General features: G+C 35.9%; 1 protein-coding gene across 1 annotated transcript in view; it reads right to left on the bottom strand.

The window, feature by feature from the left end:
* Nucleotides 1-1,314: 1,314 nt before the first annotated feature.
* The window catches only part of GTF2A1L (general transcription factor IIA subunit 1 like), a 48,709-nt gene continuing 33,509 nt past the window's right edge, over nucleotides 1,315-16,514 (bottom strand). The window contains exons 7-9 of the mRNA XM_051975240.1: nucleotides 6,772-7,029; nucleotides 6,291-6,380; nucleotides 1,315-1,670 (exon numbers count right to left, since the gene is read on the bottom strand). Coding sequence (XP_051831200.1) covers nucleotides 1,563-1,670; nucleotides 6,291-6,380; nucleotides 6,772-7,029 — 456 coding nt within the window. The 3' untranslated portion in view covers nucleotides 1,315-1,562. The remainder of the gene's footprint in view (nucleotides 1,671-6,290; nucleotides 6,381-6,771; nucleotides 7,030-16,514) is intronic.

The following is a 16,514-nucleotide window of genomic DNA, read 5'->3' as shown; positions in this document are numbered from 1 at the left end:
TTAAAATGAAAATGGACCTTACAAATCATCCAATCCAACTGAGACCCAAAAAAAACTTTGCCTAGTATTTTAAAAAATTTAAGTAATTACTTATTATGGAACTTCAAGTAACACTAGCCAGTCAATAACTATTTATTAATCGCATTCTATATGTCAAAAATTGTGCTAAGCTCTGAGGAATACAAAGAAAGTCCAAAGACAGACTGTGAGCTACTTGAGAGCAAGGACTAACACGGGAGAGTGTAAGCAAGTATATACAAACCATAACAATGAGAAACTGGGAATAATCAGCAGAGGGATAGCACTAGCATTAACAAAGATCAGAAAAGGGTTCCTGCAGAAAGTGAGAGTTGAGCTGGAGGAAGTAAGGGAAGCCAGGAGACAGAGATGAGGAAGAAGAGCATTTCAGGCATAGGAGATTATACTATTCACATTTCTATATCACTTGAATGTTTTAAAAATCCCAAGAGGTCCTATAATTCAAAAAAAAAAAAAAAAAGCAATTGAATGTTGATGTTCACTAACTAGTATTCATGATATCAACTGTACTGATGAGTTTCCAGTAAATAATTCTAGGAATGGCTTGCCATGTAGGAGAGAAAGAGAGAGAGAAAAGGCAGAGAAAGTGATTCTGCACTGGTAATAGCTAAACAGGTTTATTATTTTCTTCTTCAATAAACTACAAATCAATGCCTCTCCCCAAATAAAAACTTCTACAAGGAAAAATTTCAATCACTTTAATTTAAGCTTGTAGGGGGCTGGAACAGAAATTTGCTCAATAAAACTGCAACATTTTTATATAACACTAAGTTAATATTCATTAGGATACATATCATATGAGAACAAATGGCTTTATTTTTTCTTCAAAAGCTCAGTCTTTTTTACAAAGTGTCATATGTGGTCAAAACTTATCATTTGAATTCCATAAGTAGAACTTGAAAAAATTCTAAATTCCAGATTTTTTTTTCTGAATTGCTTCAATAGTTTTATCACAATTCTATATGTTCCCACTTCACCAGTTTCACTATAGGCAATCCAAACTAGTCAAAATGTTGAGAGTAAGAGCATTAACCCTCCTTATGAAAAATATTTGCTATTTCACTTTGAATTACCACTGCATCTTTCTCAACTTCCTCATCTTTTCTTCTTCTTAAACAAACAAAAAGAGAAAATCACTAATTACTGACATGTATTTTTTAATCAAGGAGAAGAAACCAGAAATGACTTAAAATAATGAAAAACTAGGGCATTCTTCCTGTTGTACTATTGTTTCTGAAACAATTACCGACAATCATCATCAATTTGGAAATCAAATAAAGCTAAATATCTATATTTTAGAGAATACAGATAATGGGAAGAATCAGTTAACTCATAGGAACAAACCAAGAAAAGAAATAATTGCCATTTATCTACAATGTAAACACACAGGTTCTTTCTGGTTTTGTACATTAGCAATCTTTTGGTAAGCTATTTATTTTAAACAAAAAATTTTCAGAATATTTAATATACTCTCACTGGTGTCTACATAGACATAAAGAGCTAATAAGCAGAGCACACAAGATTTACCACTCTGCATCTCCAATGGCTTTGGCAAACACATAGTCTTTTCCTCCAAAGCACATTACACCATCTTTTAAGTAAAATTTCCATTTGTTTTTGCTTCGATGAATCTGGAAAAGAAAAAGAAATAATGTAAAGAGTACATAAAGTTATCCATAAAACAGAAAAAACTTTACAAGTTAAATGAGTTTAAGTGTTCCTTTGCTAAATAAATTGCTTTTTACAAATAATCATTAATAAAAATTTTTAAAAGGAATGTGTATCACACAGAAGATTTCACCCCACACTTTACATCATTTTTCAATTCAACAGGATTTAGCATTTAACACACACTAGACACTATTTCCAAAAAGAAGTTCCCAGGGAAAAAAAGACACAATAACTTCTACATATCTCACTTTCAAAAGGCAAAGACTACCTGCCCCAGAGGAGAGGAGCCAGCAAAGGAGACTGGAAAGTAGCAGTCAGGTAAGAGAACCAGAAGAGAATGTCACAAAAACCTGGTCAGAAGAGAATATCAAGAAGAATGTGATCAACATCATCAAAGGACTGAGAAAAGGCCACTGGATATGTCAGATTTGAAGGGAGCAACTTCAGTGGCATGGGCAGGTCAAAAGCCAAAAGACAGGGTTTAAAAGAGAAGAGGAAGCGGAAACACCTTCTGTGGGGGCTTTCTTGAGTTTCGCTTCAACAGAGAGATATGGGGTGATCACTAGCAGATGTGGAAGGATAAAAATCTTTGAGATTGGAGGAGACATAAGTATGTTTGTAGCCAGGAGACAGGGAGAAACTGAAGATAAAAAGTGGGATGACAAAGGAAGCAATCTGTTGGAGAAGACAAGGGTGGAGGGGATCACTTGTGCACAGAAAAAGGATGGCTGGTCAGAGATGGACCACTTCTTCCTGTGAGACAAGGGGAAGGAAAAGAGGGCAGAACATCTGGGGACATGAAATGAGGAGGAGGCAAGACAAGGGAACTTGGTGAATGACTTCGGTTTTTCAGTAATTTATGAGGCAAAGTTCTCAATGGATGGCGAACCAGGAGAGGGAGCCATGAAAGGTTTGAAGTGAGATGAAAAGCCCTGGAATATGTGCTGTAGTAAGAGGAATCATGGGTTAAAAAGGAAAGTATAGGGGCAGCTAGGTGGCGCAGTGGATAGAGTACCAGCCTTGAAGTCAGGAGGAACTGAGTTCAAATCTGCTCTCAGATACTTAACACTTCCTATCTGGGTGATCCTGGGCAAGTCACTTAACCCCAATTGCAAAGAAAGGGAAAGAGAAAAGGAAGTATAAAAAGATCACCTGGCAGAAATAAGGCCCCAGATGAGGTTATATAACATAAATCTGTAGCAGACAAGTCAGAAGACTGTCATTTAGCAGCATATGTGTAGAAGTAAAGGCAGCAGATGGCAGAATGAATATCAAGATCAAGGCTTAGCAGAGCAAATTGGAGATATAATAAGTGATCAAGGGAACCAAGAGAAGAAGACAATGTCAAGGTGGAGTTTCCATTATAATATGAACATAAAAAGTACAAAAGGAAAGCAAAACAGTATCAAAAACATTTTCCTATTTATCAATACTTACCCATTCTCCCAAGTCCCCAACTGTGAAATCTAGCAGTAATCTATTATACTCCTTCTCTCATTACTTATATCCAATTTTTACCAAGTCTTACTGATTTTTTCCATTTTTCAGCTGCCACCACCCTTGTCCAGGTGCTCACCACCTCATGCCTGGATTATGTGTTGCTCCTTACCTCAAGATGTCCCTTGAAATTCAACCTGTATACTATTATATTTTTTGAAACATTCCTTCATACTATCACATAATATCATATCAAGATATGAATTCCCTACTACCTATTATCAAGTTCAAGCTCATTAGCCTAATGTTTAAGATCCTAACTATCCAAGTATCTCCTAATATATCCAGAAATATAATTCTTTCAGAAAGGTTTGTCCTAACCATCCTGAAATGGTTCTTATTTCTATGTTTTGTTCCTGTATTACCCTGCCATAGCAAACTTTCTCTTCTCTCTTATCCTTCAAAAGAAAGGGGCAGGAAGGAAATTGGAGGAAAAGTTGGCAATCAGAGTTAAGTGACTTGCTCAGGATCACACAGTGTCTGAGGTTTTAACTCAGGTCCTCCTGATATCAGGACCAGTGCTCTATCCACTGTGTCTTCTAGCAGCCCCATTATCTTTCTTCCTATGATGATTTAAGATACAAATCAAGTTCCATCCAATTTCCTTTATTAAGGCCTTTCTAGTAAGTATATCCAATGAAGATCTAAATAGTATAGACAATGTGAAGGTCTATAGTTAAATACACAAACAGTTCTGCTATAATGAAACATATTCCCCCCTCAAAAAAAAAAAAAAAATCACCCTACTAGGCAATGAAATGCTAGGCTAATGCAATGAAAACAACAGAGCTTGTTGAGAAAGTTAGAGGTACGTGACTAAAAAACTTCATCAGTGATACATAAAAAAATAGGAAGCTGATATTTTTTAAAGTAGCACAATTTTGTATATTGTATAAGGTAAGTGGGAACATGAGCAGCCTCAGGCTGCTGTTGAGCCCGAGGCCATGGGGGCAGGAAATAAGGTAGGGTTGGTGCCTATCTCTCTTCTGCCCACATCTCCTACTGTACCAAAAGAAATGCAATTAATGTGACCAGAAAAGACTTGAAGTTTGCTTGTGGAAATGGGTGCTAGAAGGTTGCAGCTTGTGAGTGATTGCAAAGGAGTATAATTTTCTGCATTCTTTTTGTTTCTCGCAAAAGAAATTGTAAAGGAGCAAACTAGAGAGTTGATTACTCTCATCCCTAAGATAGCAATCACATTCGAACAAAACTAAATTTTCCAAACAAGCATTATAGCAGAACTAACTGGATACGATTCCTGTCACAACATTCTATGTTACTGAGTAAAACCTGGTATGACCCAAGTTTCCCTTATTCTGGAAGTATTCTGTGAGAAGGATCTCAACACTATTAATTCTATATATCACATAATCTGAGAGCCTGGACTCAGTACTGTTTATAACATATACAGAAAAAGAATTTAAACAAAAGAAAATGCTGGTCAGATTAAGTCCAGCCATGCATGAAGACCAGAAGTCTCTTCTTTTGTGAAAAAGGGCTCAAGAGGGAGAAAGGTGAGCACATGCCCAGCAGAGAGAGATAAAAGACAGCACTTTAAAGAGTAGAGGACAGCACTTCCCCAGAACACGGGCTTGCCAACAATTTCTCTGACCTTCTTTTGCACTTATGACACAATCCTTTGTTTTTTTTTCATGGGCTCTAATTTCTTAAAATTTCTTAAAATCAACTAAATTCAAACAGCAATGTAAATATAATTTTCGTGCAAATTTCCAAATATTTACAGTCTTATTTTATCAGACTTTAAGTCAGGGATTCTGTCTTCCTTTCAAACTTTGCCACTATTAGTCAACAGCTAATGACAGACAGTAAGTATTAACTATCCAGTACTCAATTTTCTGGTGTTACAAAGTGTTAGTTATATTAGTTGTCAAGAGCCAAGACCATACTCTACCTTGAGACAGGAGGAAAGATTTATTGTTTAAGAATTTGTTTTAAAATTAATTTATCATTTTATTTATCTAAGGAGTCTGTTGTTTTGATAATGCATATTAATAATCTATATAGTATTCAAGGCCCTCAAACCCTTGTATTATATTCACTCCTCTTCATGAAGTCTATGCCCAAGCCATCTAGGCTACTTTCTCCCTCCCTATTCTCCAGGGCTAAAATGTCTTCTCCTCTACCTTCTTCACTAAGCGAATTCTTATCAGTGCTTTAAATTCTAATTCAAATGATAATTCCTCCATGGAACTTTTTTCTTCCTGTCCTCCATATCTAGTGGAGCACTTTATTTTGTGACTTCACTTATGTACAGTGAATCTTACAATTATTATTTTATTTCCCTAACACATCATAAGCACCATGAAAAGGAGGGACTAGAATTCTTTAGAACCTAGAATCAATATTAATATTTTGTATATACCGCAGTACTAAGGCATAGTTCATATATGGCCTTCACATTTTCAAATGCTTATTGAATCAAATCTTATGATTCTAAGTTCAGAGAAATGAGACACAATCACATGTCCCAAGACTGAATGAAAAAGAAGACAATTTGAAATGGAAGCTCTCAAAATGAATCTGAGAGTTGTTTTAACTATAATAGGGAAAAAGAAGAGAATCAAAAAAGATTTCTATTCTAATCAGCTCAAATAATGATGACTGACAACAGAAAGGAAAGAGAGCTGTTCAATTGTCTTATTTAAGCTTTTTATTTCTCCCAATGCCACACATTCCACTGTATACAGTGTAGATGCTTAATAAACATCTGTTCAACTGAATTATTCTTCCTGACCACCCACAGCATTGGTCTAAATCAGGCATGTTTAGCATTTAATTATTTTTTAATTGAGTAATTTGTCATGTACTGTTTTAGATTTTTCTCTAATTGCTGCATGTTTTTCCAATCTCAACTTCATCATCTCTCAAAACTTTATTTAGTATTTAGTGCTAGGCTCAGAGGAAGCCTCCAACATATACTTATTCTAATAGCCTCTTTCAAGGATAACCTAAGTTAAACACTAAGCAGATGCAACTACTAGTTTTCCCATCACAATTAACATGACTTTTGGATACATCAAATTTCATTAATGAAGCTAAGGGTGGGGAAATGCATACTGTACCTTGTCATATTGACAGACTATTACATTATCCGTGTCAAACAGGTCTGGCACATCCTGCTCACTAACATCATCCCCAGAATTTAAAGGGTCCTAAAGAGTAAAGGTGACCATATTAAGTAGTTTTTACTAGATTTTATTTAAAAAGCAAGACAGAAGCTTACTGCTGCTTTAAAATGTTTGCTAACTTTACAATTCCCATCCCTGTCTTCCTTTAACCCTCTCCTGATTCCCTTAATGTCTCTATATCTAAGCAGGATAGGTGAGCAATGTTTTAAATATTGTTTTAACACTATTTTTAATTGCACTTTATAAATTTTTTTTAAAAGACCATTTTACCAAGTTAAAAAATCCTCTCCCCCCCGCCACACCTCAAGTTTAAAAAGAGAAATTATTCTTCTTATTAACTTTTTAACCTTAGGGGCCTAACTAATAAATCTGTTTTATATGTAATAAAAAGTCATATCATCAAAATAATCATCACCTCCTCTACAATGTCTATTTGGGGCTCTTCATTATCACTGCTATTAGTGGTTGAATCTTCATTTGAGATACTATCACCTTCTTCTTCAAGAACTTTCAGATCTTCTGCATCAATAATACCAAGAAATTCATTCTCATCCACATCTCTCGTACTCCCTATTTCTTCATTTGATGATGTATCTCCAGTTCCATCTATTTGGATAATTTCTTTAATGTCATCAATTGTTTGTATACTCAAATCCATTTGTGTACTGGATTCCTACAAAGAAAATAATATGCAGGATGTGAAATAAAGATATTTTGCTCAAAAGTTTAATGATCAGAAGATATGAACAAAAAATTTTCAAGTACAACTATAAACTCAACAATCATTTGAAAGAATCTTCTAATATTAAGAGAAACTAAAATTGAAACAACGGAAGTTTGATCTTACATCCAGCAAAATGACATGGGTGACAAAAGATCAGTTTTGGAAGGACTATGGTAAAGCAGGCATACTAACAAAGTTAGTGAGCAGTAAATTGGCTCAACCATGCTGGAAAACAATTTTAAATTATTTGAGAAAACATCACTAACTCACACACCCTTTAAGCTAGAGCAGAAAAAGTAAAAGACATAAAGAATGATTTTGTATATGAAAAAATATTCATAGCAGTATTTTTTGTGGAAGAACCAGAAAAAAGAATATCAATTTTAGATGAAATAGCTAAGCAAGTTGGATACATCAACATATATCATTGTGCAGTAAGAACAAATATGAAGAATTTAAGGTTCATATGAACTAAAACAGCATGGAATAAACAGAAAGAGAAAAATATATACATTAGTACATCAAAATTAATGGAAAAGAACTCTAAAATGAAAATGTACATCTCAAAACCATAATTACAGATTGGTCCTTCTCTACAAGATGAGAAAAGGTATCTGCCTCATTTCTTAAAAGATACTGTTTTATGGCTGTACAATAGAATATATCCTCTCAGGCATGGTCGGGAATTGTTTGATTTTGCTTAAGTCTTATTTGGAAAGGTTGGGAAGGGTTGAGAAGAATATATGCATAAATGGCTAAGATAAAAACAAAAAAGTATATAAACATATCCACATACATCCATGTATGTTTTATTGGTGCCATATATAATGCTTTACCTCCCAAACGACCTTGTATTTATTCTTCTTATATCAACTCATCTCACTCCCTTTCACACATCCACAGCACGGGGGATGGCACGTAGTAGGCATTCCATAAAAGCTAATATGTGCTTAGATTTGGGAGGCAGGGATATGTGGGATGTCAAGGAAGACAAGCACTTCTGCTCTGAGGGCTGTTCCACATGCACAATGGCCACATCCCAGTAATACTATCTTAACAGACAAGCTAAAAAATCAGGTTGATGACGACAATGGACTCACACTTGGCATTAAGTCAGAGGTGGGAGTGGCTACTCCAAGATCAGAAAACTTTCCCTCATATAATGGACAGGTTAGAACAATTTGTTCCAGTGGCCTTCATGCCTGAAGCAGGCACTGTGAAGGCCTTAGAGCTTAGTCAGACACTGAGATGCTAAGGTCAAACACTGACTCCAGAGTCATTGCTAGTCATCTTGACTTTCTGTCTTGCCACTGGACTTCAGTGACTCTGGAAGAGACAGTAAGGTCCAACAACTTCGAGCAACTTTGCCCCACTTAAATCCAACTTATGCAGAGGTTAAAAGACATGACTGATACTGTTTTACTATTTTACTATAGCATTGCTTTTACCCATTTATTATCCAATATTTTTACAATTTTATTATTTTATTATTCAAATATTTTGTTATTTTACCTACCTTGAAGTTCTGAGGCAACAGATTAGTGATAAAGCAGGTATGAATATGCTGGGACCTGTTGTCACAAGCCTGAACACAAGCAGCCCATAGCATAGTATCTTCTTACTGAAGCAGCAGTGGGATTCAGCAGACCCTTGAAGTCTTCTTGAGGACCATAATACTCACCTCTTGACATCAGAAAGGGGCTAAAAAAGGAGCCCTAAAAATTAACTGTTTCACCTAACCCTAGCCGCCTTACCACAAGAGGTGGGGATCCTACACTGAAGTCAAAACACAAAAACACAGACAAAAACTTTTTGCAGAGACGATTCTACTCACAATTGGTATGTGGAATGTGTGTATGCTTATGGAAAATATGAAATCCAGCAGACCTTGAAGATGAATAGCTTGTTGAATGAGAACTATATAGGTATCACATCCAAATGACAGCCCTGAGTGCAATAAGGCTAGTAAATGAAGACCAGCCTAACAAAATTGGAACTGGAAACCTGTTTTTATGGAGTGGTCACAGTGACAGGGAACACTGTGAAATTAGTGTAGGTTTCAAAATAAAATTTTATCTAGACAATAAACTTGTAAGTCTCCCAAAAGAAGGCAAAGATAAGTAAGAATACGAACTTTTAATTCTGGGTAATTATAATGCTACAATAGGCACAGATAGGGCAGAGAGTACTTAGGAGGAATGGAGTCAGAAAAAGCAATAGTAACTATCACTTACTTATTAGTGAAGATGTGTGTGTCTCATGATCTTCTCACCAACACTGTGTTCCATTTACTTAAATTCAACAAAACTATGTGGATGTGCCCTTGTGGCAAACAAGGGCATTTAATAGACTATGACATTGCAAAGAAAAGAGACACAGATATGAAAGTGACAAAGGTGATATGTGGTACAGAGTGCTAGAACAATCATAGACATTCTCTCCAATTCAACAAAAGCAGTAGTCCCAAGGCAAAATAACTACCAGAAGACAATATCAACAAATGAATGTGCTTCTCATGGGGGAGCTCTTTCTGGCTTATTTGGAAGGAAAGCAATTGGCAACAGTAGTGCAGAAAAGGAATTTCAAAGATTTGGTTTTTTACTCATCTGGACCAGAACACTTTTAAGCATCAGGACTTGTGTGATGAAAATGATGGGGAATTCAGAAAATAGGAAGTAAAAAAATGAGAACTCTACAGAGTCTTCCCAGCAGGATAGTTCATCCACCTCAGCATTTAACTCTATCAAAAATAATGTGCAATCAAAGCTTAGGAAAATGGTGGATGCTTGGCTCAATAAGAAATCCAGATGAAATTCAGATTTACATTGATAATAACAATCCAAAGGCATTTTTTCTTATGATCTGAAAGCTATTTATGAGCCAATGACCTTTGGTGCATCTCAACTACTCAGCCATGATAGAACCATACTGATCAATGATAAGGACATGATCCTGAAGGGATGGGCTGAACACTTCCATAGTATTCACAACAGACCATCTACAATGAAGTCTGAAGTCACTGCCCATTTACCTCAGATTGACGTCAATCTCTCTCTAGTACAACTTCCACTGAAGAAGAGGTTTTGAATATCACTAGGCTCCTCTTGTGTGGCAAAGCACCTGGGGCTGATTCCATCCAGCAGAGACCTACAAGACAGGGGGTGAACTGCTCATAAATGCTGACTGAAATCTTCCAAGCTATATGAAAAGAAGAGGTTATTCTCCAGAAGATCAGCAATGCCAGATTATTCAACTACATAAAGGAAAATGAAATAAGTTGTACTGTAACAACCACAGTGGGGAGAGAAGGAATCTTCTCAGTCTCTGCCAGCGAGTTCTCCTAAACAGACTGATCTTTACCTGGAATATGGTCTTCAAGTATAGCTTCAGAAAGAGCTGAAGAACAGTTAACTTAATGTTTACTTCTCAAAAACTTCAGGAAAAATGCCAAAGGCACAACATAGTCTATGCACAATGTTCATCAATCTAACCAAGGCCTCCAATACCCTCAATCGTGAGGGCCTGTGGAAAATCATGGCAAAATCTGGTTGCTTAGAAAAGTTCATCAGTGTGGAATGCCAGTTTCATGATGGCGCGCTTGGAGGGATTCTGAATAATCAAAGCAGGTCTCATGCTTTGCCAGTTAGGAGTGAACCAAGGCTGAGTGCTTGCTTTATACCTTTTAACATGAAGGTTTCAACTGTATTGTCAGGATCAAGACCAACTACCACACGGATGATAAACTAACTCGAAAGCCGAGTCCAGACTAAAATGCACAAGCTTTTGTTCACAGACAATCCTGCACTCCAAGATCGTGCACAACCAAGAACAGAGCGATTCTCTGCTGCCTGTGCTGATTTTGGCCTAATAATCGGCCCCAAGAAAACCAAGATTCTCCACAAGCCGTCCCCACCCCATGAATGCTGGGATCATCAGTTCCAGCAAATGGAGAAATATTGGATGCTGTGGGTAAGTCACTTGCCCGGGCAGTGTACCTTTCAGGGTGCCCAGAGATAAGGTTGGGGAGCTAGCTCACCATTGGGAGGCTCCAAGAGTGTGACAGGGAGAGGCGTCGGGCTGCCTGCAGAGCCACTGTGCTTCTAAGATAGGCCCAGGCCCCCTGCGCCACGCTGGAACACCGAACACTGCCATCTGTACTGTCTTAGGGCGATTCTGAGGATGGCCCAACCAGGTATAGCACACTAAGGTCCTTTCTCACACTGAACTTCAGAGTGCATCTCAGACGGGCGGGCCACACTGTGCAAGTGCCAAACATGTGCCTAAAAGATTATTTTATGAAGAATTGACACATGGCAAGTGCTCACAAGGTTGTAGAAGGAGGACATTCTCAAGGTTTCTCTGAAAAAACTCTGCTGTCAATTGTGAGACATGAAGAGACACCGGCACAGGTTTCCAGCATGGCAAACCTGCAACAAAGAAAACACTGTGCCCTGGAGCAAAGCAGAATTGTGGGAGCTAAAAAAGAACCAGGAGGTGCACACTGTCGAGACATCTTCCTCCCAAAGGGTCATATAGACTATTTGTGCCCAACCTGCTCATACTGCAATAATCAGCTGTGGTGTTCTCTTCTTTTTTATAATATAATCATTCTTTCTGGGAGCAGGTTTCTTGGGGAGGTTTCTAGAGGCAGCCTTAGTTTCAGTTCAGAGTAATAATCACTTCAAATGCAGCCAGGAGTTAAAGTCCAGTCCTATTGTGTCCTTCAAAGTCTTGAGCTTCAGCCCCTAGTTCCCTCTGAATGTCTCCAGCCAGCACAAAGATGGAATATGGAATGAATCTATCTCTGCCTCCAAGAGTGGGCTTCTGTCCCTGGCTCTGAGAGCTTCTTGCTTATATGCTGTACACTGAGTACACACCAATCATTATATCACTGGGAAATCATTATTTGTTGTAGGATTAAATCAATTCTAAACTAGATTTAAACATTGTCTCAATTCCACTTAGTACCTTGTTTCAAGTTCTGGCCCATAACATCTCCTCGTAGGATCAGATCATCACACTGAACCATGCTAATTAGGTAATTATTGTCTAATGACTTTGTAAGGATTCCAACAATCAGCTGCAACTGCATACACTGTACACTGACCTATCATCACGATGTCCATTGGAGCCTCTTTGAGTACAAAGGACAAACAACTTGGAATATAAACCCCTTGCAAATAAGGATTATTTCATCATATCATTCCTTGTTTTGTAATCCCAGTGGATGGCACATAATAGATGTTCAGTATGTACATCTTGATTGATTAAATACATATATGTGGGTATATATAAAATATTGAACTAACTTGAAATAGATCACTGAATTTATAATGAGTAGCAACCAAAGGTAATAAAGCCTTCCTGCCCTAAAAGAAATTACTGTCTCAATTTTTGGATGATGGAATTGAAACTATTTCTACTCATATGAAAAGGTGCTCCAAAATCACTATTGATCAGAGAAATGCAAATTAAGACAACTCTAAGACACTGCTACACACCTGTCAGATTGGCTAAGATGATAGGAAAAGATGACGATGAATGTTGGAGAGGATGCGGGAAAACAGGGACATAAATACATTGTTAGTGGAATTGTGAATGAATTCAGCCATTCTGGAGAGCAATTTGGAACTATGCTCAAAAAGTCATCAATCTGTGCATACCCTTTGACCCAACAGTGTTACTATTGGGCTTATATCCCAAAGAGATCTTAAAGGAGGAAAAGGGATCCACATGTGCAAAAATGTTTGTGGCAGCCCTTTTTGTAGTGTCCAGAAACTGCAAACTGAGTGGATGCCCATCAGTTGGAGAATGGCTGAATAATTGTGATATATGAATGTTATGGAATATTATTGTTCTGTAAGAAATGACCAGCAGGATGAATACAGAGAGGACTGGCGAGACTTACACGAACTGATGCTGAGTGAAATGAGCAGAACCAGGAGATCATCGTACACTTCAACAACAATACTATGTGAGGATCAATTCTGATGGAAGTGGCTATCTTTGGCAATGAGAAGATCCAAATCAGTTCCAATCGATCAGTGATGAACAGAACCAACTACACCCAGAGAAAGAACTCTGGGAAATGAGTGTAGATGACAACATAGCATTTGCACTCTTTCTGTTGTTCTTTGCTTGCATTTTTGTTTTTCTTCCCAGGTCATTTTTACCTTCTTTCTAAATCCGATTTTTCTTGTGCAAAAGATAATTATAAATATGTGTGCTTATCCTTTGTTTCTCAAAAGGTGGATAACATCAACCATCATAAGTACAAATCTTTCCAGATTTTTCTAAATCCACCAACTCATCATTTCCTACAATACAGTAGTATTCCAAATTTATGCTATCTAGCTACTTTAAATAGTCTAAAACAATATTAGTACAGTTGACATATGTTGTAGTTTCCCTATTTTTCTCTTTTGATTAGATCTATTTTAGTTTTAACTTTATCTAAGATAAATAATTACCACCCCTACTTTTTTTAATACATTCTATTCATATTTATTATGTTTGCATTTCCCTGATTTCCTACCCCTGCTAACTTCTCTGCTTTACTTCTATTCCTCATCTTGCCCTCCTAGACTTCTCCCTTATTATCTTGAATTTACCCACCTTATTCCTCGTTATCCCATTCTCCTTAATCTATATGCCCTTCTATCTCCCCCAATACTATGCCAATGCAGAATTGATTCAATATCAGGAAAACATCAGCATAGTGGACCATATCAATAAAAAAAATTAATAGAAATCATATGATTAACTTAATAGATCAGGAAAAGCTTTCAACATAATACACTACCCATTCTTATTAAGAACAGAGAGGTAGAAATAGAGGACACATTCCTAAAAGGTTAAGTACCCTCTATCTAAAGTCATCAATAAGCATTATATATAATGGGAATAAGCTAGAAGAATTTCAAATAAGAACAGGAGTAAAACAAGGGGTAAAAAATAGTATCACCACTATTATTCAATATTATACTAGAAATGTTAGCTTTAGCAATAAAAAAAGAAAAAGATACTGAAGGGATTAGAATAAACAATGAGAAAACAAAACTATCACACACTGCAGATAACTTATGGTATACTTAAGAGAATCCTAGAGAACTGATTAAAAAACTACTTGAAATTATTAACTTTAGCATAGCTGAAGTGTGTAATATAAACCCAAATAAATTATCAACATTTCTGTATGTTACCAACAAAGCTCATCAGAAAAAGGTACAAAGAAAAAGTCTATTTAAAATAACTGTAGACAATATAAAATATTTGTGAGTCTACCTGTCAAGACAAACCTAAGAACTATATGAACATTTACATAATTTTTACACAATTTTCACACAAAGTCAAATCTAAACAAGTGGAAAAATCCATTGCACATGGATAGGCCAAACTAGTATAATAAAAATGACAATTCTACCTAAATTGGTCTACTTATTCGGTATACCAAACTATCAAAAAAAATTATTTTATAGAGCTAGAAAAAATAACAACAAAATTCATCTGAAAGAACAGAAGGGCAAGAATATCAAGAGAATTAATGAAAAAAATATAAAGGATGGTAGTCTGGCAGTATCAGATCTAAAACTATATTATAAAGTAGCAGTTATCAAAATGATCTAGTACTGGCTAAGAAATAGAATGGTAGATCAGTAGAATAGGTTAGTAACACATGACACAATCAATGACTATAGTGATGTAGCATTTGATAAATCCCCAAACTCAAGCTTCTGGGATGAGAATTCACTATTTCACTGCTGGGAAAACTGGAAAATAATGTCAAAACCTCAACACAGACCTTCATCTCACATCTCATATCAAAATAAGAACAAAATGGGTACATGATTTGGGTGTATAGAGTGATACCATAAGCAAATTATGAGAACAAGGGATAGTTTGCCTATCAGATCTTTGGAGAAGGGAGGAATTTATGACCAAAAAAGAACAAGAGAACATTATAAAATGCAAAATAGACAACTTCAATTACATTAAATTAAAAAGTTGTTGCACAAAGAAAACCAACATAAAAAAGATTAAAAGGGAAATATAAAACTGGGGAAAAATCTTTTTGTTTCTGATAAATGCCTCATTTCTAAAATATGTAAGGAATAAAATGGTCAAAGGATATAAACAGACAATTTTCAGATGATGAAATTAAAGCCATCTATAATCTAAATCACTATTGCTTAGAGAAATGAAAATTAAAACAACTTTTCAGGTACCACTTCACACCTCTCAAATTGGCTAAGATGATAGGAAAAGATAATGATAAATGTTGGAGGAGATGTGACAAAACCGAGACACTAATGTATTGTCAGTGGAGTTGTGAAATGATCCTACCTTTCTGGAGAGCAATTTGGCTTGTGTCTATATAAACCTTTTGCTCCAGTAGTGCCTGGGTCTGTATCCCAAGGAAATCATAAAAGAGAGAAAAGGATCCACATGTGTAAAAATGTTCAAAGCAGCTCTTTTTGTGGTAGCAAAGAATTGGAAAATAAGTAGATGCCCATCAATCAGTGAATGGCTGAATAAGTTATGGTATAGGAAAGTAATGGAATATTACTGTTCAATAAAAAATGGGAACAAGCTGATTTTAGAAAGGTCTGAAAAGAATTACACAAACTGATGCTGATCGGAACAAGCAGAACCAGGAATATATTGTACACAGTAATAGCAAGAAAGTGTTATGATCAATTAGGAAAGACTTGGTTCTTTCTTCTCAGTGCTTCAGTGGTATCAGGCAATCCCAATAAACTCTGTATCCAGAGAAAGAACTATGGAGACTAAATGTAAAACATATGTTATGTTAACATTTTTTTCTTTTTCTGGCTTTTTCACTCAATGTTTTTCCCTTTTGTTCTGATTTTTCTTTCCCAATATGATTTGAAAAGAAATATGTATTAAAAATGAATTTACATGTATAACCAGAAAAAATTTAAAATAAAAAAATAAAAAGTCAAAAAGGACAAAGTCAGAAACTATATGAACAATTACACAATTTTGAATTATATGAATACAATTTTCATACAAGTCAGATCTAAAATGAAAAAAAAAAAAACCATTGCACGTGAGCAATCAGAGGTAATATAAAAATTACAATTCTACATAAATTAATCTACTTATTCAGTGGCATACCAATCAAATTACCAAAAAAAAATTTTAAGAGACAGAAAAAAATAATAAAATTCATCTGGGAGAATAAAAGGTTAAGAATATCAAGGAACTAAATTTTTAAAAATGCAAGTAGTCTAGTCTGACAGATCTCAAACTATATTTATAAAGCAGTAATCATCAAAATCATTTGATACTAGGTAAGAAATAAGAGTGGTGGATGGAATAGGTTAAACTAAAATTAATGAAGTTGTAAACTGATGCAACCATTGTGTAGAGCAATTTGCAACGACGGCCAAAGGGCTACAAAATTGTGCCAT

Source organism: Antechinus flavipes, chromosome 2, assembly GCF_016432865.1.
Source record: "Antechinus flavipes isolate AdamAnt ecotype Samford, QLD, Australia chromosome 2, AdamAnt_v2, whole genome shotgun sequence".
Taxonomy (NCBI): Eukaryota; Metazoa; Chordata; class Mammalia; order Dasyuromorphia; family Dasyuridae; genus Antechinus; species Antechinus flavipes.
Note: the sequence above shows the minus strand (reverse complement) of the source record. Positions and strands in the feature narration are given on the sequence as shown.